Source organism: Lithobates pipiens, unplaced genomic scaffold, assembly GCF_037356315.1.
Source record: "Lithobates pipiens isolate NorthernLeopardFrog02 unplaced genomic scaffold, aLitPip1_a1.2 Scaffold_24, whole genome shotgun sequence".
Lineage (NCBI taxonomy): Eukaryota > Metazoa > Chordata > Amphibia > Anura > Ranidae > Lithobates > Lithobates pipiens.
In genome coordinates, this window is record NW_027507786.1 from 23,836,177 (window position 1) to 23,857,522 (window position 21,346).

The 21,346-nt window shown below is 48.4% G+C and overlaps 1 protein-coding gene across 5 annotated transcripts in view; it reads left to right on the plus strand.

Annotated features, from left to right (window-relative positions):
* Positions 1–21,346, plus strand: part of LOC143929724 (hemicentin-1-like) — a 419,992-nt gene that overhangs the window by 389,758 nt on the left and 8,888 nt on the right. Inside the window, exons 9-11 of one of the 5 annotated variants that reach the window (XM_077453694.1) lie at positions 4,101–4,403; positions 13,060–13,377; positions 19,058–19,090. The exons of the other annotated variants lie outside the window; for them this stretch is intronic. Of the exons in view, the coding sequence (XP_077309820.1) occupies positions 4,101–4,403; positions 13,060–13,377; positions 19,058–19,090 (654 nt within the window). The remainder of the gene's footprint in view (positions 1–4,100; positions 4,404–13,059; positions 13,378–19,057; positions 19,091–21,346) is intronic. 5 annotated transcript variants of the gene reach the window in all.

Genomic DNA, 21,346 nt, shown 5'->3' on the forward strand with positions numbered 1-21,346 from the left:
GGCGGGGAGGAAGAAAGCCGGACTCCTCCGCTAGCAAAAGAGCTACAAGAAGATAGCGGAGGAGTCCGGCGAGAAGACCCCCGAAGACGGAAGACCCCGGAGCTGTGCAATAAAATATTTTATCTCGTGTGTTGTGTTTTTTGGTACTTTTATTTTACAGGTGAATGGGTAGGGGTACATTGTACCCCATACTCATTCACATAGGGTGGGGGGCCGGTATCCGGGGGCCCCCTTATTAAAGGGGGCTCCCGGATTCCGATAAGCCCCCCGCCCGCAGACCCCGACAACCAACGGCCAGGGTTGTTGGGAAGAGGCCCTTGTCCTCATCAACATGGGGACAAGGTGCTTTGGGGTGGGGGGCCGCGCGGCCCCCCCTTCCCCAAGGCACCCCCCATGTTGAGGGCACGCGGCCTGGTATGGCTCAGGAGGGGGGGCGCTCGCTCGCCCCCCTTTCCTGGCCGGCCGGGTAGAGTGCTCGGACAAGGGTCTGTTGTGGACTTGGGGGGGACCCCCACGCCGATTTTTTCGGCGTTGGGGTTCCCCTTTAAGTCCATACCAGGCGGCGGGGTATGGACCGCTGAAGCCCAAGTCCGCTGAAGCCCACACACGAGCAGACTCTCCGCTCAAATGTGTTTCAGCGGACTAAGTTGGGCAGACAATCCGCCCGTGTGTACGCGGCCTAAATCTTCATAAAGAGCCATTTCCTGTCCCACTTTGTCTGGGGCCCATAGATGTTGATCAGGTGCAGGTCCTGCCGCCCCCCCATGGAGATATCTAAGACCATGCATCTCCCCATTTCTACCTCAATAATCTGCCAACAGGTTACCATGCTGGAAAAAAGTACCGCAACTCCAGTGTAAGGCTCGGCCGCAAGACACCAGAAAGAGGGGCCGTGCCTCCACTCCTTCTCCAGATGAATATCAGCCAAACTAGACAAGGGGTCTTTTGCAAAACGAAAATAGCATCAAACCCGCTGAGCAAAAATAAGGCCATATTACGAGCACTTACTGATTTGCTGGCGACCCTACACACTTCAATGTCCCCTGTGATTCCTCCTCCATAGAAATCACTGACTCATCACTAGAAGAACTTCCACCATCCATCTCAGAATACACCTCAAAAGCATTTGCCACCTCCACCCTCCTAGGTTCAGGAGCTTTGACATCCTTCCTCTTTCTCCGCCTCTTACCCTTTTTACTTTTAGCCTCCAACCATTCCATATCCTCTTTCAACAATCCCGATGGCAGAACCCCCTCCCCCCTGCTCCCCAGGACATCCTCAGCCAAAACCCCCCATTAAGCCCTCCCCCCACATCATTCACCCCCAACTTCCACATCTTTCACAAACAGAACAAAGAAGTGGCCGCACACTGGAAGTCCAAATTAGCTTGATGTCATCTTTATTGTCATAAGTGGTCAGACAAACACAGGAATAGCAGTTGACGCTTTTCACAAGCGATAGCTTTCTTGTTCACAACCCTTCCACATCTTTCACCCTGACTTCCACATCTTTCACCTTGCATTCTGCACCAGCCACTTTCGTTCCCTTCCTACCTCGCCCTCCACCATCATCCAATCCATCACTCACTCCACCCCTTGGTGTCTGCTGACCTCGAACTGCAGCACTTCTGCCACACCGAGGAGGAGGGGTTGGCACCACCATACACTCTGGTCCAGCACCCTCCACTGCCTTCACTACACTAGGAGAAACATTAGGAGCCGACACAGACTTGACAACCACACTTTATGATACTGACTGGGAGACCACAGACTGGGGGGACACTGACACCACAGACGGCCTCACAGACACAGCTTCTGACAGGACAGAGACACTAGGATCTCCTGGTACAACCTCTGCCAACCCAGACTCTTCTCTATCCGGATGGAAGAATTCCTCCACTCCAAGCCTCAGAACACCGGCTAGAAATGTGACCAACCTTATCACATAGGTTACATTTAATTATGTTACAGTCCCTCGCCCGATGCCCCAGTTCCTGACAAACAGAGCACTTCTGTTCTGGACAGTTACAGGAAAAATGTCCCTTGACTCCACACTTATGGCACAGCTTAGGTTGACCAGGGTAGAAGACGGTAATCCTATCTCTACCAATAAAGGCAGAGGAGGGCAAATGCTGAACCACATTCCCACACACACTCAACCTCATTGACACCGACCCCCCACCCGTCCAGATTCCTCATCATCCACAATCTTTTTTAGGTGACAACATTTCACCAAAACTCCTCAACCAGACCCATAAATCCTCGGGGGGTATAGACTCATTCTCTGTCAGGATAGTCACATTCTTAATCAAGGGACAAGCCCCTCCCAGTCTGGCTGGCCCCCATATACATGCTCAAACCGCTCTTAAAACAGATCCAGCGATTCTGGACGCAAAAATGACAAATGATATTCATAGGAACCAGCCGGACTGATAAGAGCATATATCCTCTGCCTTAAATCCCATGGCTAGGATCTTATCCACAACCACCCTCCTGATAGGTGGAATACTTCCTCCTTCCCACCTGAGCTGTACCACATTCCTGTGTTTAATGGAATAAGGTGTGTTCGGTTAAAGTCACACAACTGGCTCCCTTCCACCACCAGCAGCTTGGCTTTGTCCCGACACAGCCTTAGCATAGTTCATAACTGGGACAGATGACACATTAACTGGCTGTATAGAAATATTAACTGGCTGCATTGGAACCTCTGAAATATCCCTCCTCCCCTCCAGCACAACAGTCCCACTCACCATAGTCTCAGAAGTACCACAGATACCAGCAGTCCTGTCATCAAGTAAAGTCTTCTGTTTAGAAAAAACACCAGCTGTTTCAGCATTCATGCGGCCCTCCAGCTCTGCATTTTCAATGTTCATGCAACATTCCTGCTCTGCACTGTTAATGTCCATGTGGGATTGCAAGGATCAGTTGTTGGTGCAATCTCAGGAAAGACCTCCACACACTGAGAATTTCAGCAAGCACTTCTTTACCAAGATCTGCATCTGATGAGTCGGTGCAGCTCAAGGGAGATTCCATTTCTGTAATGGCCTGCAGCAATCTGCCATTTTCCTCAACCTCCTCTTGAGATGACCTATGCTGCTGGGGAGGGAGGGGGCAGATACTGACTCAGACATGACAGATCGTGAGACAGGGGTAGTACTGGGGCCGCCATGTGAAGCCACTTCCATACTGTCGCCATTGCTGTGGTATCCACCCTCTGGCTGGTAATGGCACAGGCACTCTCCTTCATCAGTTGGCATTTCTCCTCATTCTCACACTTTCCTCTGAACACGCTGCTGCTTTCCTTCAGAGAGGCACCCAGCTTCTCCTGCTTTTTCAATGCCTTTTCCAGAGACTTCAGCTTGGAGACTTTCCTCTTACTGTTTCCAGACTTACTATGCAGGGATTTCTTTTTCCTGAGATCTTCTTTCATGACAGCAAGTTTCTGTTCCTCCTAATCAATGCGGCGAAGTCTGTTCACCACTCTATCCTGGAAGACTGGTAAGGACTCCTCTTGCATAGGGACAGGCCCAGGATCCATTGCAGCGTGAGCACATGGAGTAGGCCTTAAGCCCCGTACACACTATCAGATTATCTGCTGAGTTTTTCCTTCAGATTTACCAAAACCATATAATATGAGGTCAAACCTTAGGAGTTTCAATGTGTATGTGTATGTGTATATCAGGCAGGCCCTTCTACTACATGGTTTTGGTAAATCTGAAGGAAAAACTCAGCAGATAATCTGATAGTGTGTATGGGGCTTTAGTGCCACTGGAGAGCCTCCAGCTTCATCTTCCCCAACATGGTCCATGCTTGCCTGGGAAGAGCCTGCATGAGAGGCCCCAGGATTGCTGCTTCTCTCAGCTGAGATCAGAGTAGAGTGAGGCAACACCACCGTGCAGAACAGCACCACCTGGTGGAGAAGCTCCTTTGGTACAGAGACTGATGTGACTGGCTCTGTTCTCTGTACAGCACTGTGTTATATGTCAGAGCTATATAAATGTATAATAATAATAGTGTGTGATTGTGGGGGGAGGGGACATTAGAATGTAAGCTCATCTGGTACAGAGACTGATGTGACTATTTCATGTTCTTCCTCTGCAGGTTTCTATAAGCTCAGTGAGATCTCCAGTGATCCCAGGATTCCAGACTATGGAAGATCTCTGACTCTGCGCTGTGATGTGACTGGTTGCAATCCTGGAGACACCCCTGAGGTCACCTGGTCAGGTACTGGAGGAGTGCCGGCGAAAGGACAGCAGAGAGAGACCCGAGGCGGGGGAGACGTTCTGTCCTGTTATCTGACTATAACTCCTACAGCTCGGGATTATGGGAAGGTTTATACCTGCAGGGTGAAGCACAAGCAATTGGAAAATCCTATTGAGAAGAAATTACACCTGAGGCTCCCAGGTAAGTTTATTGGAAAGGAATCTGGAAATACAAACCTATAAAACCCATATAGGACGGTATGAATATATGTTGCACTATTTGAATCTCACAGAGCTCTGAACTTTATATTATAATACATCTGATATCAGAGCTGAGCTCTAGTGTTATGACTTATTATGGCCTCATTTCACAAAGCTGTAACACAAGGTTAAAGTAGAACTATGAGCAAAACTATTTTCATTTTGGAAAGAATAAGGGAGGGTTATAACCTCTGTCAGATTTTTTTTTGAGATCTGTGTACCAATGCAGAGATTTCCTTTCACTTCCTGTCCAAACAGGAAGTGAGAGGAAATCCCTGAAAATAAAGGGAATTCCTTGGGGACCCCCCAGGTCACCAGAACTAGTGTTCCCATTGGAAGATTTTCCCTCTATTTCTTTTCTTTGGATATCCCAAAATTTGGGATTTTCAATGATCATGGTAAACAGGACAAATAGAGACTTTCAATGATCATGGTAAACAGGACAAATAGAGAAGGGGAATCTCCCTGATGAGGACAAAAAAACAGTTTTTGCCTTTAGTGATACTTTAACGTTTTACCCCCTTAATGACCAGGCCCTTTTTTGTGATATGGCACTGTGTCACTTTAACTGACAATTGTCAGTTAAAGTGCGATGCTGTACACAAATAAAATTGATGTCCTTTTTTCCCCACAAATAGAGCTTTCTTTTGGTGGTATTTGATCACCTCAGTGGTTTTTATTTTTTGCGCTGTAAACAAAAAAAGGCAGATTTTGAAAAAAAAATATTATTTTTTTTTACTTTTTGCTATATTAAATATACCCCTCCCCCCCAAAAAAAAAAAAAAAAAACTAATTTCTTCATCAGTTTAGGCCAATATGTATTATTTTACATTTTATTGGTAAAAAAAAGCATATATTCATTGGTTTGCGCACAACTTATAGCGTCTACAAAATAGGGGATATATTTATGGCATTTTTATTATTATTATTTTTTTCCTAGTAATGGCGGCGATCTGTGATTTTTAGCAGGACTGCGACTTTGCGGTGGACAGATCGGACACATTTGACACTATTTTGGGACCATTGACATTTATACAGCGATCAGTGCTACAAAAATGTACTGATTACTGTATTCATGTCACTGGCAGGGAAGGGGTTAACACTAGGGGCAATCAAGGGGTAAAGTGTTCCCTAGGGAGTGTTTCTAACTGTGGGGGGAGGGGACTGACAGGGAGTAGAGAGAGATCGCTGTTCCCGATCACTAGGAACAGCAGATCTCTCTCTACTCCCCTGTCAGAATGGGGATCTGTCTACTCTCTCACTTCAGGCTCTTGTCTGATCCTCAAGACAATACTCACACTGGCAATGGCTAACTGCTCCCAGCTGTACTGACCCACACGTTGTCCCATGGGCAGAGCCTCCTATCTCCCAGGGGGTGTCCTGGACTCTACTCAGCTCTTTGTCTATGGACCATAATCAGTGGGTAGGAGGCTTGTCCCTAGTCCTCTCCAAAAGCTCCTGTCCTGGTTGGGTCTGTCACATTTTTCCCCCCCATCCAAAGCCGACTAACAAGGTCCCAGACCTCCACCTGGTCTGATCATGCATAGTCGGTCCACGTGATTCCTGTTTTTGGTTGCAGGGAATCGTTGACTTTAGTAGGTGTGGGATAGGAGATGGGTGGTTTTTACCATTCTGGGGCTCAGTCTGCCGCTGGAGAGAGGCACCAACTTCCCCAGCTCCTTGGAGACACTGTAGGTGCTAGGCGGAGGCCAGCGGCGCTCTGCTCTGTTGCCAGTGCTTCAGCTAGGAGTAGGAGTTGCACTATGTCAGCTTGTCGCTGGGGAGAGGGGCCGACTGCTCCAGCTCCCTGGAACTCCGAAATTGTTACCGATGCTGTGCAGAGGTTGGTAGCACTCTGCCCTAATGCCAGCGCTTCTGCTGGGGACCCCACATTATCTGCTCCAGCTAACTGTTGGGGAGGGAGGCCAGCTTCCTCTACTCCCAGACTGTAAATTTGCAGCTGGGGAGATGAGCTGGCTGCTCCATCTCCCATACCCTCATCTGGCTGCTGGGATGTAACTTCTTTGGTACTGCCTCCCAGTTGCACAGATCCTTGATGGGGAGGGAAGACGGTTTCCTCCACACTGACGGACTGTTGGGGAGGGAGGACCGCTCTCTCCACTCCCCGACAGTTCATCTGCTGCTGTAGAGATGAGCTGGTTGCTCCATCTCCCAGACTCCTATACTCAAGCTGTGGAGCGAGGATGACTTCCTTTGCTCCCGAGTCACTACATTGCCATTAGGGAGCGAGGACAAACATCTCCTCTCCCTTCTCCCCCTGGATCCTGATCTGCTGCTGGGTAGTAACCGCCACCTTCTCACCCTGGGCCTCCAGAACTGCCGTGGGTGTGGGGCAGAGGTCTTGGACCCTCTGGTTGCCAGCGGAGAAGTTTGTTATAACTACACAGATGCTGCTGGCAGGAAATCCCATGTCCCTGTCAGTGGTGTGGGAGAAAGGCCAGCTGCTTCTTCTCTCAGGAAGGCTGAAGCTGCTGTTGGTGCTGGGCAGAGCTCAGTGATGTTCTGCCCTGATGCCCGCTCTTATGCTGGGAAGTCAAATGAAAAATCAGTGGCCTTGCACAAATCCTTCAGGGCCACCTATTGTTGCAGGCAGAGGTCAGCAGCACCATGCCTTGGTGCTAGCTCTACTGCTTGAGGCAGGGTTGTTCCTCCTCAGCAGAAAAGTCTATTAAGTCCCCAGTCTATGGAATTATAGATCCAGGGCATGTGAAGGCACACTTGGGCCCAGTGCCAGTGCCTCGGCGGTTGACTCATAATCTGTAACATCCATGGGCACTGGGGCATACTGTTGAGCTTTGTCAAACAGTCTTTTATATGCTTGTTCCTTGTCCTATTCTTGTATAAATATGAAGTCCAAGTCCTTTCTCAGTCCAAGCTCACTGGGAAGTCCCAACTGCCTAAAATCTCAGATGTCCTCCAATCTCCACTCCGCTGCACTACTGGAATATGGATCCTCCTGAAGTGTCTCAAATATCAATCTTGGGCCGCTGTAGTCATAGCTTTCTATGGGATTGCTGTTCTTCATTGATGGGCACACTTGGTTAGCGTACCATTGCAGTGCCCGGTAACCATTGTCCCGCACCATTTCTGTCTGGACCAACCTATCCTGCTCCGTAGGAAAGGTATACGCAAGTCCAACTACAGCCAGTACCAATCCATGGACGTAGGTAGGACCTTTCCATAATAGTCTTGCTCCACTTGGATAGCCTCCATCCAGAGCTCCCGGCGGATCACGTCTTTCAATTCCAGTATGTCCTGGGTGAATATCTTTTGCATTCGCCACTGGAACTCCGCTTCCATGATGACCGGCTCCTGGAAAACTTCTTCTATATCACCCAATACTGGGTCTCATTGATGGTTTGGACTGCTGGTAAGGAGGAAGCAGATCCCACTGCTGCCAATCAAATGTGACAGAACCGTCTATCATCTAGCTTGGGTGCGCCCGTCAAAATATAGCTTTCTCTAGGCTGGACATTGAAGCCAGATATTATTGCTGACCATCCAAGACTAGCTGGCAATAGCTTAGATGCAAAACTGGAACTGGTTATTGAAAACTCCAATAAAATGTTATAGTACACCAAATCAGTGGAGCCTGATCACATTATCGTATGCAAAGGAAACTGTATATAGGAGTATAATTAACATAACTAAGGAACAACCAACATAAACTATGCAAATCCACCTTTAGCAACTAATAACTGACAGTGATATAATTTAACCCGTAAGCTAATCAACATAAACATATAACATCCCACAATAGTTTTCTAACAAGGTGGAGTAGACTAATACGGTGTACTAAGTCCGCCGTACTATCCGCCCTACTTTTGAAATGAACGGACTCGCCCACACACGCGGAGGAAAGTCCGCTCATTTTGAGCGCGTCTCCAGGTAGGCGGGGCCCGCGATTGAGACGTCGCTGACCCCGCCGCCTGGTATGGACTTAAAGGGAAACCCCAATGCCGAAAAAAATCGGTGTGGGGGTCCCCCCAAGTCCACATCAGACCCTTATCCGAGCACGCTACCCGGCCGGCCAGAAAAGGGGGGCGAGCGAGCGCCCCTCCCCTCCTGAGCCGTACCAGGCCGCGTGCCCTCAACATGGGGGGTGCCTTGGGGAAGGGGGGGCCGTGCGGCCCCCCCACCCCAAAGCACCTTGTCCCCATGTTGATGAGGACAAGGGCCCCCTTCCGACAACCCTGGCCGTTGGTTGTCGGGGTCTGCGGGCGGGGGGCTTATCGGAATCCGGGAGCCCCCTTTAATAAGGGGGCCCCGGATACCGGCCCCCCACCCTATGTGAATGAGTATGGGGTACAATGTACCCCTACCCATTCACCTGTAATATAAAAGTACAAAAAAAAACACAACACACGAGATAAAATACTTTATTGCATAGCTCCGGGGGTCTTCCGTCTTCGGGGGTCTTCTCGCCGGACTCCTCCGCTATCTTCTTGTAGCTCTTTTGCTAGCGGAGGAGTCCGGCTTTCTTCCGCGCCGCCGGCCTCTTCTCCCGACTTCGGGGGTCTTGTCCCCCTCTTCGGTTCTTCTGCCGGGCCACCGCGCCTTCTTCTAGCTCTTTTACAGGCGGTGGCCCGGTCTTCTGTCGCCGATGCCGCCTTCCGTTCTTCTTCTTCTTCTTCTTCTTCTCCTTCTTCTCCAGGAGATGTTGACTCGACGGTCTCTCCGGCCACAATGCCAGGGCCGTGCTGCGCGGCCACTTATATAGGGACAAGGGGCGGTGTCACATGGCTTTATGTCACATGGGTTGGTGTCACATGGTGACCCCGCCCCCTTATGATGTCATAGTCCCCATGTGACATCATCCCATGTGACCAACCCATGTGAGATAAAGGCATGTGACCCCGCCCCTTGTCCCTATATAAGTGGCCGCGCAGCGCGGCCCTGGCATTGTGGCCGGAGAGAGCGTCGAGTCAACATCTCCTGGAGAAGAAGAAGAACGGAAGGCGGCGGCGACAGAAGACCGGGCCACCGCCTGTAAAAGAGCTAGAAGAAGGCACGGTGGCCCGGCAGAAGAACCGAAGAGGGGGACAAGACCCCCGAAGTCGGGAGAAGAGGCCGGCGGCGGGGAGGAAGAAAGTTGGAGTCCGGCGAGAAGACCCCCGAAGACGGAAGACCCCCGGAGCTGTGCAATAAAGTATTTTATCTTGTGTGTTGTGTTTTTTTTTGTACTTTTATTTTACAGGTGAATGGGTAGGGGTACATTGTACCCCATACTCATTCACATAGGGTGGGGGGCCGGTATCCGGGGGCCCCCTTATTAAAGGGGGCTCCCGGATTCCGATAAGCCCCCCGCCCGCAGACCCCGACAACCAACGGCCAGGGTTGTTGGGAAGAGGCCCTTGTCCTCATCAACATGGGGACAAGGTGCTTTGGGGTGGGGGGGGCCGCGCGGCCCCCCCTTCCCCAAGGCACCCCCCCATGTTGAGGGCACGCGGCCTGGTACGGCTCAGGAGGGGGGGCGCTCGCTCGCCCCCCTTTCCTGGCCGGCCGGGTAGCGTGTTCGGACAAGGGTCTGTTGTGGACTTGGGGGGGACCCCCACGCCGATTTTTTCGGCCTTGGGGTTCTCCTTTAAGTCCATACCAGGCGGCGGGGCCAGCGACGTCTCCTTCGCGGGCCCCGCCTACCTGGATACCCGCTCGAAATGAGCAGACTTTTCTCCGGGCGGGAAAAGTCCGCTCGTTTCAAAAGTACGGCGGACTGGCATACACACGGGCGGATTGTCCGCCGAAATGCGAGTAGGACGGACAGTATTACAGAAATTCCGAAATACTTAGTCCGCCAGACTGCACGCTGAAAAAGTCAGCTGAAGCCCACACACGAGCGGACTGTCCGCTGAAATGTGTTTCGGCGGACTAAGTAGGCCATACAGTCCGCCCGTGTGTACGCGGCTTTACAGACAGAAACAATAGGTGACCCAATTAACAATGGAAGAGACACAAACGTGTGTATTCTGTCCACTAGACATGTCATCAGAAGACAAACCATGTCCCAGCAGTCTGACACAGTGGAATTAATTAATCTTCATAGATCTCCTGAGGATTATGTGTGTGACGGGAGTCACATTAGGCGGGGGCTTGTGGAACCCAGCTTACCTTGGAGAGTTCTGGAGACTCCTTGTCCAGCTGCCCCAGCCCCCTCCTATAAGTAAGTAACCCTGTGTCTATTAGGGGCACAGGGTGACCGAGAACCCCAGTCGGGTCTACACTAATCAAACTCACTGTACATCTGCACTAATCAAACTCACCGTACAACCACATTTCCTTTTACTCCTGTTATTCTGGGTCTTGTATGTGTGGTTTGTGTTGAAAGAATGAAGGGAATCTTTCACTTGGGACAGTAATATTTCTGAATAATATCCCTCAAGAAATATATGAAGAAAAATGATTTCCACATTTCCAACTGCTGGAATATTGTTTGAGCTTGGTCTCATAGACTGTTGTATACTTTTTACTAGATTGTTTGAGATGTGGCTGTATCCCATTGTTCTATGGTTTCTGTCTGCCTTGGGAGCAACCTTTTATGGGATGTATATTTTCCTGATGCTCCCCGGTCATTCCCTGTGACACTGACATTGGAGATAACATTGTTTTCACCAACCATACAGCACTTTGTTATCCGGATTTAAAGGGTGATTGCTGCTCCATGTTCCTAAGTTACCGAGCAGTCACACTTCTCCCAGCCAGGCTTATGGAACTATTATTGGCCACCATTGTTATCACTCCCGGTTCCTCTTTACTGTTTGCATTATGCGTTTATAGCATGAAGACCGGGGGCAGGGAGGGGGAAATTCCTCCAACAGCCCTCCCTCCTGATAAGACGGTTTACTGATGAGAAGTTTGACTGAACCTGTGTGTCAGGGATCTTGAATCTGGCTGGTACCGGACAGTGTATACAGTAAGTAATACATAAGGGAAGCGTATACAGTGGACATAATCCTCGAGTATGGGGGTCCATCACAAAGGCTGATAAATATTTCTGTCCCAAGTGAAGGAGCTTCTCTAAACCAGTCTGTAGGTGGGCCACCATATTCCCTCTGACCATTAGCCTGTACAAGATTAATATTACATCTTTCCATATAATCCTTATTCAGAGGAGTATTTCAAGCCTTCCATTAAGTGGTGCTCTATCATAAGACGTGCATTCGTTTTCGTCCAAATGCATTTTCGTCCGAATTTCGGGTATTTTCGTTATCGTTTGCATGCAGAATCCGAAAACTGAAAGATCCGACATAAACAAATGCTTTATTTTCGTTTTCGTTGTGACAACAGTTGGATATAGATAGGAGATTCGGCATGACGCTGACAATAATAATAATTAATAAATATAACTATTACTAGTGTCATACAACATTAGAACTCTACTATAGCTTGTAGGCGGAACATTCGGCCCGGAAATGTACGATTAGCAGCATCGTACAGTTTCGCTGCTCCGTTGAATCTTCTAGAACATTCGACAGACACCATAAGCCTTCAATGACAGATTCCACCTTCATTATTTTGGATTTTTGGACGAATGCATTTTTTTTTTACGAAACAAATTAAATAAAAACAAATTTCGGGAGTAACTAAACAAATTTATTTTTCGCGCGAAAATGAAATTCTGAAACAAAATATTTCAGTGGGCACATGTCTATCCATCATTAGAGAATGATCTGCTTTGTCCATTGGCCATAATCCGTGGGTAGGAGGCTTGCCTCTAGTTTTTTTTCCAAAAGCCTCTCTGCTGGCAGACAGACCCAACCAGCACAGAGGCTTTTGGAGTAGACTAGGGGCAAGCCTCCTACCCAATTCCTCTTCCATAGCAGCTGGTATCTGTACCTCTTCTCTTCTGCTATCCGGACCTTGGATCCCCGTTGTGGTTTGGATGTCCCTAACTGCAGGAAGCATCCCACTGCTGTCATCAAATGTGACAGAACCGCTTGGCATCCGATTAGGTCCTTCCTTTGGTTCTATTCCAACATCTTGTCTGTGTACGATGGTTGGTGTAACAGGGCTGCTGTTAGTTCTCGGTCCTCTAGGAATGGTTTGGAGGGCAGGAAGTACTGTTTGCAGAAGGAAGCACCTAATTTAGGGTGCCAAATGGTTCCATCGCAGATCTTTCCTTCATCCAGCATCAGACAGGTTCTCTTCATCTAGATCTCCACTGGCTTTAGCTGGTCAGACATAATGGATAAATGATGGTGATCCCAGGGGTTTACAGAACTGTCCCCCTTCTACTGGCTGATGAATGTTCAGCACAGGGAGGGCAGTGAAGGCTTCCATAGTACGGTGATGTATGCAGTTCAGTCTTCTGTGTCCATTATTACTTCTCTGACAGGTTTTCTGATGATCCATTGAAGTCGGCCAGAATTCCGGAAAGTTCTGTGATTATGGTGACCTCGTGTCCGGATTGCCCGCATCCATACTTGGGGACACGTCCTCTCCAGGACGGTTCCTCAATCTGTTCAGATGAATGGCCTTAATCCCTCTGTCATATGTAAATGCGGTCATGTAGTGTATCTGATGACCGGAATCTTCTATCCTTCCATTGTATCTCTCACTGTTTGTATTTATCATTACAGAGAAACCGCCCACATTGTCCGACATTGTTGTCCACCCAACGAGAGTGACAGCCAATCAGGAGGCCTCATTCCAAGTAACAATATCAGGATACTCCCCCCGAGAGCTAAAAATAAAATGGTATAAGGAGTTCAGCACGGTTCCCAAATCTGAGGTGACGATATCGGATCCAGAGATCGGATTGGACAGTCTGTATAAATCTTCCACCACGCTGACCTTCACCCCGAAGACGAGTGATGATAATATGTCCCTCCGGTGTGAGGTGACACACAGTCAGTCCAAGAAAATCCGAGAGAAGAGATATACTCTGGACCTGACAGGTGAGATCCCCGTGTATTCTACATATGTATGATGTGTTCATATGTCATTCATTAGATGAGTCCAGAGGGGGTGCTCCATGTACATCCCATCACCCTCATCCCAGAGGAGGCGCTCCATGTACATCCCATCACCCTCAGCCCAGAGGGGGCACTCTATGTACATCCCATCACCCTCACACCAGAGGGGGCGCTCCATGTACATCCCATCACCCTCATCCCAGAGGGGGGCGCTCCATGTACATCCCATCACCCTCATCCCAGAGGGGGGCGCTCCATGTACATCCTATCACCCTCAGACCAGAGGGGGCGCTCCATGTACATCCCATCACCCTCAGACCAGAGGGGGCGCTCCATGTACATCCCATCACCCTCATCCCAGAGGGGGTGCTCCATGTACATCCCATCACCCTCATCCCAGAGGGGGGCGCTCCATGTACATCCTATCACCCTCAGACCAGAGGGGGCGCTCCATGTACATCCCATCACCCTCAGACCAGAGGGGGCGCTCCATGTACATCCCATCACCCTCATCCCAGAGGGGGTGCTCCATGTACATCCCATCACCCTCATCCCAGAGGGGGGCGCTCCATGTACATCCTATCACCCTCAGACCAGAGGGGGCGCTCCATGTACATCCCATCACCCTCAGACCAGAGGGGGCGCTCCATGTACATCCCATCACCCTCAGCCCAGAGGGGGCGCTCTATGTACATCTCATCACCCTCAGCCAATAGGAGAACCGAGCGATTGAACACCATTGATGGCTCGCTTCTCACAGATCCCTGAGTGGAGAGCTGCTTACTCTCAGTCAGCAGCTCTCCGCTCTGCTCTTCCATGCTCCCTGGAGCGCTGAGCTGTGGAGGAGAGGGGAGCTGAGACAGGCATCAGTCCAGGCACTTGATGGATCCAGACTTCCAATGTCAGGATGATGCGGTGCCTGGACTGATTCCAGTGACGTCAGCAGAGATGAAAATGGGTCCCCCCCAGTGCCAGCGGCGGTCGGTATCCGTGCAGGAGCGATCCGGGATGAGGGGGCGGCCATTCATTCATGGCCACCCCCTCTCGATCGCTCCTGACGAATGGAAGTGAAGCATTGCATCACTTCCTCTCCTGTAATGTAAACACAGGCAGAGGAAGTGATGTAATCTCTCCTCCGTGTCGGTATTTTTCGTTCCGGCACCGAGGAAAGAGGATCAGTGAGTTGCACCAACACGACACTACACAGTAGAACATGCCAGGCACACTCACACCCCCCCTTCACCCCCGATCACCCCCCCAATTACCCCTGCCCCCCCAGTCACAGTGACACCAATTGCATTTTTTTTTTATTTATTGCATTGGTGTCATTTGTGACTGTAATAACTGTTAGGGCAGTTAGGGTTAGCCCCCTTTAGTTCTAATGTGCCCCCCTAACCCCCCCAATAAAGGTTTAACCCCGTGATCACCCCCCGTCACCAGTGTCACTAAGGCTGGGTTCACATTGCAGCGGTTTATGAGAACGGATGTGATTCGCACCGCACTGCAGTGCAAATCACATCCGATCTCTGTGCGATTCGAGTTCAGCCATACAGATAGTATACAGATAGTATGGCTGAATTCGTGTCGCACCCGCCGCAAATTCGCACGGGACCCTTTTTTTGGTCCGCAGCAGAATCGGATCGCATGGGTGTTCACACCATGCGATCCGAGTTTGCAGATCGCACTGAACTGATCTGGGGGTGTCATTAACATTTCACTGACACTCCCAGCAGTTCGCATAGGGCAGTGTGAACTGCCGCCGGGAGGCATGCGATGCGGGAACCCGCCGCGCATTCGTGGCGTTCCCGCATCACTCCAGTGTGAACCCAGCCCCCCAAGCGATCGTTTTTCTGATCGCTGTATTAGTGTCACAGGTGACGCTAGTTAGGCAGGTAGGTATTTAGGTTCGCCGCAGCTTTTTATAGCGCCAGGGACCCCTATATACTACCGCATAAAGCCCCCTGATTGCCCCCTAGTTAACCCTTTCACCAGTGATCACCATATAACTGTTACAGGTGACGCTGGTTGGTTAGTTATTTTTTTTATAGTTTCAGGGCACCCGCCATTTATTACCTAGTCTCACTAGTGTACCCCTAAATTTAGGGGTGTCTACTTTCCAAAATGGGGTCATTTGGGGGGGGGTTTGTGCCATCTTGGCATTTTATGGCCTTCAAAACTGTAACGCCCTTAGAAAGCCTGAAGGCGGCGCTTGGTTTTCGGGGCCCCGTACGCGGCTAGGCTCCCAAAAAGTCCCACATATGTGGTATCCCCGTACTCAGGAGAAGCAGCAGAATTTATTTTGGGGTGTCATTTCACATATGCCCATGGCATGCGTGAGCAATATATCATTTAGTGACAACTTTGTGAAAAAAATAAATAAAAAAAAAAGTTTGTAATTTTCCCGCAACTTGTGGCAAAATATAAAATATTCCATGGACTCAACATGCCTCTCAGCAAATAGCTTGGGGTGTCTACTTTCTAAAATGGGGTCATTTGTGGGGGTTTTGTGCCATCTTGGCATTTTATGGCCTTCAAAACTGTAATAGGTAGTGAGAAGTGAAGTCAAAAATTTACGCCCTTAGAAAGCCTGAAGGCGGTGCTTGGTTTTCAGGGCCCCGTACGCGGCTAGGCTCCCAAAAAGTCCCACATATGTGGTATCCCCGTACTCAGGAGAAGCAGCAGAATTTATTTTGGGGTGTCATTTCACATATGCCCATGGCATGCGTGAGCAATATATCATTTAGTGACAACTTTGTGAAAAAAAAATAAAAATAAATAAAAGTTTGTAATTTTCCCGCAACTTGTGCCAAATATAAAATATTCCATGGTCTCAACATGGCCCTCAGCAAATAGCTTGGGGTGTCTACTTTATAAAATGGGGTCATTTGTGGGGGTTTTGTGCCATCTTGGCATTTTATGGCCTTCAAAACTGTGATAGGTAGTGAGGAGTGAAATTACAAATGTATGCCCTTAGAAATCCTGAAGGCGGTGCTTGGCTTTCGGGGCCCCGTACGCGGCTAGGCTTCCAAAAAGTCAACCACATGTGGTATCTCCGTACTCAGGAGAAGCAGCAGAATTTATTTTGGGGTGTCATTTCACATATGCCTATAGCATGTGTGAGCAATATATCATTTAGTGACAACTTTGTGTAAAAAAAAAAAAATAATAATTTTTTTTTGTCATTATTCAATCGCTTGAGGCAAAAAAATAAAATATTCAATGGGCTCAACATGCCTCTTATCAATTTCCTTGGGGTGTCTACTTTCCAAAATGGGGTCATTTGGGGGGGGGGGTTTGTACTGCCCTGCCATTTTAGCACCTCAAGAAATGAGATAGGCAGTCATAAACTAAAAGCTGCGTAAATTCCAGAAAACGTACCTTAGTTTGTAGATGTGACAACTTTTGCGCAAACCAATAAATATACAATTATTGACTTTTTTTTTACCAAAGACATGTGGCTGAATACATTTTGGCCTAAATGTATGACTAAAATTGAGTTTATTGGATTTTTCTAATAACAAAAAGTAGAAAATATCATTTTTTTTCAAAATTTGCGGTCTTTTTACGTTTATATCGCAAAAAATAAAAATCACAGAGTCAGTCAAATACCTTTAAAAGAAAGCTCTATTTGTGGGAAGAAAAGGACGCAAATTTTGTTTGGGTACAACATTGCATGACCGCGCAATTACCAGTTAAAGCAGCGCAGTGCCAAAGTGTAAAAAGGTCTGAAAGTGGTTAAAGAGGAAGTAAACTCTCCCACTCTGATGCTTCTTTTCATTTAGTCCATTATAATAAGTCATAATCAGACTATAGCCGCTGTAATCAGCCCAAATCCCATATTACTTACTGTTTAAAGCGGGATTCCGCTGACGTTTTTTTTTTTTTACCTGTGTCACTGGTGGGCGATTCCTACGGTGTCTTTGCAGTCACAATCGGCGTCTTTTTAACCCCCGGCGTGACGATTTCATTGCTAAGGAAAACTTTTAAAAAAGCAGCCTGGTGGTTTCCATTTTCACTGTGGGCGTTTGAAGCCCACAGGCATTTACTTCCTGGATGCGATGATGCTGAGCTCCCAGCATCCACCGCTCCATCCCGCACATGCTCATTGAGTGTTCTCTTTGTTTTCCTTCCTCTTGCCTCGTGTGCTATAGTGATAATGGCAGATAGAGCTGCCCGCCCACTTTCAAAATGGCAATTTCGGACATGCCCTCGTCACGTGACCGGCGTCCTCCTTCCGAAATCTCATGAGATTTTGGCATGACTGTGTCCCCCACGGATTCCTGGGAAATAGCTAAAAAAGTTCTCAGGGACCATTGCGAAGCCGATAAACACGCCTACTCCCGCGGGAGGAGAGCCCGGAAGTCGGCATAAACATTAAAAATAAAAGGTAAATACTGCATATTATTTTATTTCAATGGTCATAACTGCATCTATGTTCCAAAGCCATTTGAATAATATGAACTTGCAATTTTCTGTACCAAAACCGTAAACTTTAAAAAACTTGTTTCCAGGGGTTAGGCAGTACCATCTTAAGTATTGTTTCACAGTGGAGTGTATTTCCGCCCTTACATTGAGCACTTCCTGTACTGTTAACCAAGCCTCCTTCTCAATCCAACATTTCTATGGCAACCCTGCTTCCCTGTTCATAGCTGACTTGTTTTATTTATTTCAGGTACTTATATAGCGCCATCAATTTACGCAGCGCTTTACATATACATTGTACATTGACATCAGTCCCTACCCTCAAGGAGCTTACGATCTAAGGTCCCTAACTCACATTCATACATACTAGGGACAATTTAGACAGGATCCAATTAACCTACCAGCATGTCTTTGGATTGTGGGAGGAAACCGGAGTACCCGGAGGAAACCCAACGCAGGCACAGGGAGAACATGCAAACTCCAGGCAGGTAGTGCCCCTTCTTACTGCTAGGTGAAAGTGCCACCCACTACACCACTGTGCTGCTTGTGCCAGTTATCTAGTGTTTGCCTTTGTCAGTCTTATCAGCTTCAGCTGATAATACTGCAGTAATGCTGTCCGATGCCCTTCTTTACACTGTATCAGAGGTCACATGGTCACATGGGGTGTAGGAGGAAGCTCTGAGTGATTCTGCAGTCTCCTGGGATTTCAGTGTTGTTGCTGTAAGAAGTCCTGATAATAGACAAAGTACACAAAGTGTGCCGTAAATCAGGGGAGATCTGGGCATGCTCAGTGACGTCATTCAAAAGAAAAAAAAGTATTACAATACTAAGCAAGTAAGGAGATATCTACAAGCCGTGTTCATTAGGGATTTTAATGCAGATTTACATGAGACAAGTTGCGGGGGAGGGTTTACAACCACTTTCAGGTACTGCTTAGAATTAAAATTTCTATACTTTCCCTATAAAAACAGTCAATCTTCACTCTTTGAGTGCCGGTCCCCTTTGTCATGTCACTGTGCCCCAGACTATGGCTGGCCGGACCCCCATACATGAAGCAGCACTATGGACATTGAAAACAGTGCGGGGGATGGGCTTTATTTGGGGCTTATTTGAGCTCTGTGCTGTTGGGCTCTTTGAAGTTCTTGGATCCAATGATCATATAGAGATATTTAATGATATTTTGGACATCCCTGTGTAATAATTTTACTTATTTTGATTAAACATTTCTCTTGTTTTATAGGGAAACCTAAAAAGGAAGAAGCACCAGAAACAGGTGAGAATGGTTTCTAAAATCATCCTACAAATAAGTTAAAGCGGGAGTCCGCCGTTTTGTTTTTTAAAAAGCCAGCAGCTACAAATACTGCAGCTGTTGACTTTTAAAATAATGACACTTACCCGCCCAGCGCGCCCGCGATGTCGGCACCCGAAGCTGATCTCTCGATCGTCTCTCGGGTGCTGCCGCCGCCATCTTGGGTATAGGAATCAGGAAGTGGAGCCTTGCGGCTTCATTTCCCGGTTCCCTACTGCGCATGCGCGAGTCGCGCTGCGCAATAAGGATGGTCCCCGCTGTCTCTGGGATCCGTGTGTTTCCCAGCAGGCAGCGGGGGACCTTCGGAAAGGGGCGTAGATTCTGCAGAAAGGGGCGTGGCTTCTGCAGAATCTACGCCAGAAGTGGGTGCAGATACCTGTACAGTACAGGTACCTGCACCCCCCTCCTTCCTGAAAGGTGCCAATTGTGGTGCCGGAGGGGGGAGGGTTCCAATGAGCGGAAGCTCCACTTTAGGGTGGACCTCCGCTTTAATGTATTTTTCTTCCTTTTTCATTGAGGAACACAAGATTCAGAACATTTGGGTTATACTGCCACCTATAGGAGGATTTGGACACCAGCAAACAAAAAAAACAGTAGCCGGCCTGATATGACCCCTCCCACTCCCAGAATGCCTCAGTTTTTGCTTGTGTCCTTGGAAGATGGCTGCCTTTTCTCTAAAAAGAAAAGTTTAACAGTTTTTATTAGCCATATTTTCTTTTCCTATTTTCAATCAAGACTCTACATAAGTGATGGCAAACCTTGACACTCCAGATGTTTTGGAACTACATTTCCCATGATGCTTATGCACTCTGCAGTGTAGATGAGCATCATGGGAAATGTAGTTCCAAAACATCTGGGGTGCCAAGGTTCCCCATCACTGCTCTACATGCTGCTTGAACAAGTCTCTTCTTGCAGCCATCTAGATCGGCATATTCTCAACAATAGCTTTGGAGCTGGTACCCCACTGGACCGTGGCCTGCCTGGAATGGGACCTTCATGCACTGGGCTCTGCATTGTGATGCTTTCCAGACCTTTGTGCTAGTTGTCTGCAAAGTGCTTTCCAGGTCCAGAGCCCTGCCACAGCCTCTAGTGACCCCAGCTCTGAAGTCCCATTTATAGTCCTTCTTTTATTAGGACTGTTGGAGTTGGACACCATTACTATTCCATTTCTTCTGTTGCTTGCCATGGAGAGGGTTGATCATTGGGGGATTGAGTGCTGGTTTTGTGTTGCACACTCCACACTCTGTTCCCTCTATTCAGCATGAGATAGCACCTTCCTACATCTAATTGCAAAAGACATATAGTGACGGTGTAGGCAGGTACACTCTGCTCTCGCCACTGCAGGGGGTGCTCAACCGCATTGGCAATGCAGAGGGAGAGGAAGTCACGAAGAACCTGGTTCCTCTATGGTTTCCCGAGTCACTGGGTCAGCGTTCCGATTAGATGCTGGCTGCCTATGTGACTCTGGAACCCATGTTAGGTGTGGCAGAATCTATTTAAGACCTTGGCCCCTGGGTTTGGCTTACTTTATGCGAGTGGGTAGCATAGGTATCCCACCTTTTAGGGACACTAATAGAAAAAGTTCCTGATGAGGAGGGAAAGCTTACAGTTCACAACGTTTCTGGACCTCTGCCTGCTTGGGCTCAAGACAGCCAGACCTTATTCTGCCCGTCTCTACGGATGGCTAAAACCTGCTTCCTACACGCTGTTGGAACTGTGAGTGTTCCTGTCTGTGCTGCCTTCCCATCGGGTGTTTGTGAACTGTCTGCATTATATCAATACAAGTTATTTCATTACACTGGGACTGTGTGTGTTATTGCTGCCGCACTGCAATACACCTACAACCTGGTCACTTCTGGACGTTTGACCACACCTGCTCTTAGCTGCAGGTCCAGGAGCACCCAAAATTTTACCGCAAATATTCTGAAGATATTGGCACTGTCAAGCAATGCAAAATCTCAGAACCCGAGCACAAGGGAAGCAGTCCCACTGTATCTGGTCCATCCATCCCCATCCCTTGGTATGGATTTGCAGTGCCCTTCTCAAGGATCTGACCCTGACAGTCTGAAAGGTGGTCCCTACCTTCCTCAGAGTCTTTCTTAGCTGGGTCCGGTGTGGCCCCCTCCTCAGCATTATCCCGGGAAGATTTCACTGCAATTATGCAGGATTCCATGAGTCAATTAACATGCTGACTGCCGGCTCTAACCACAGAGACTGTAA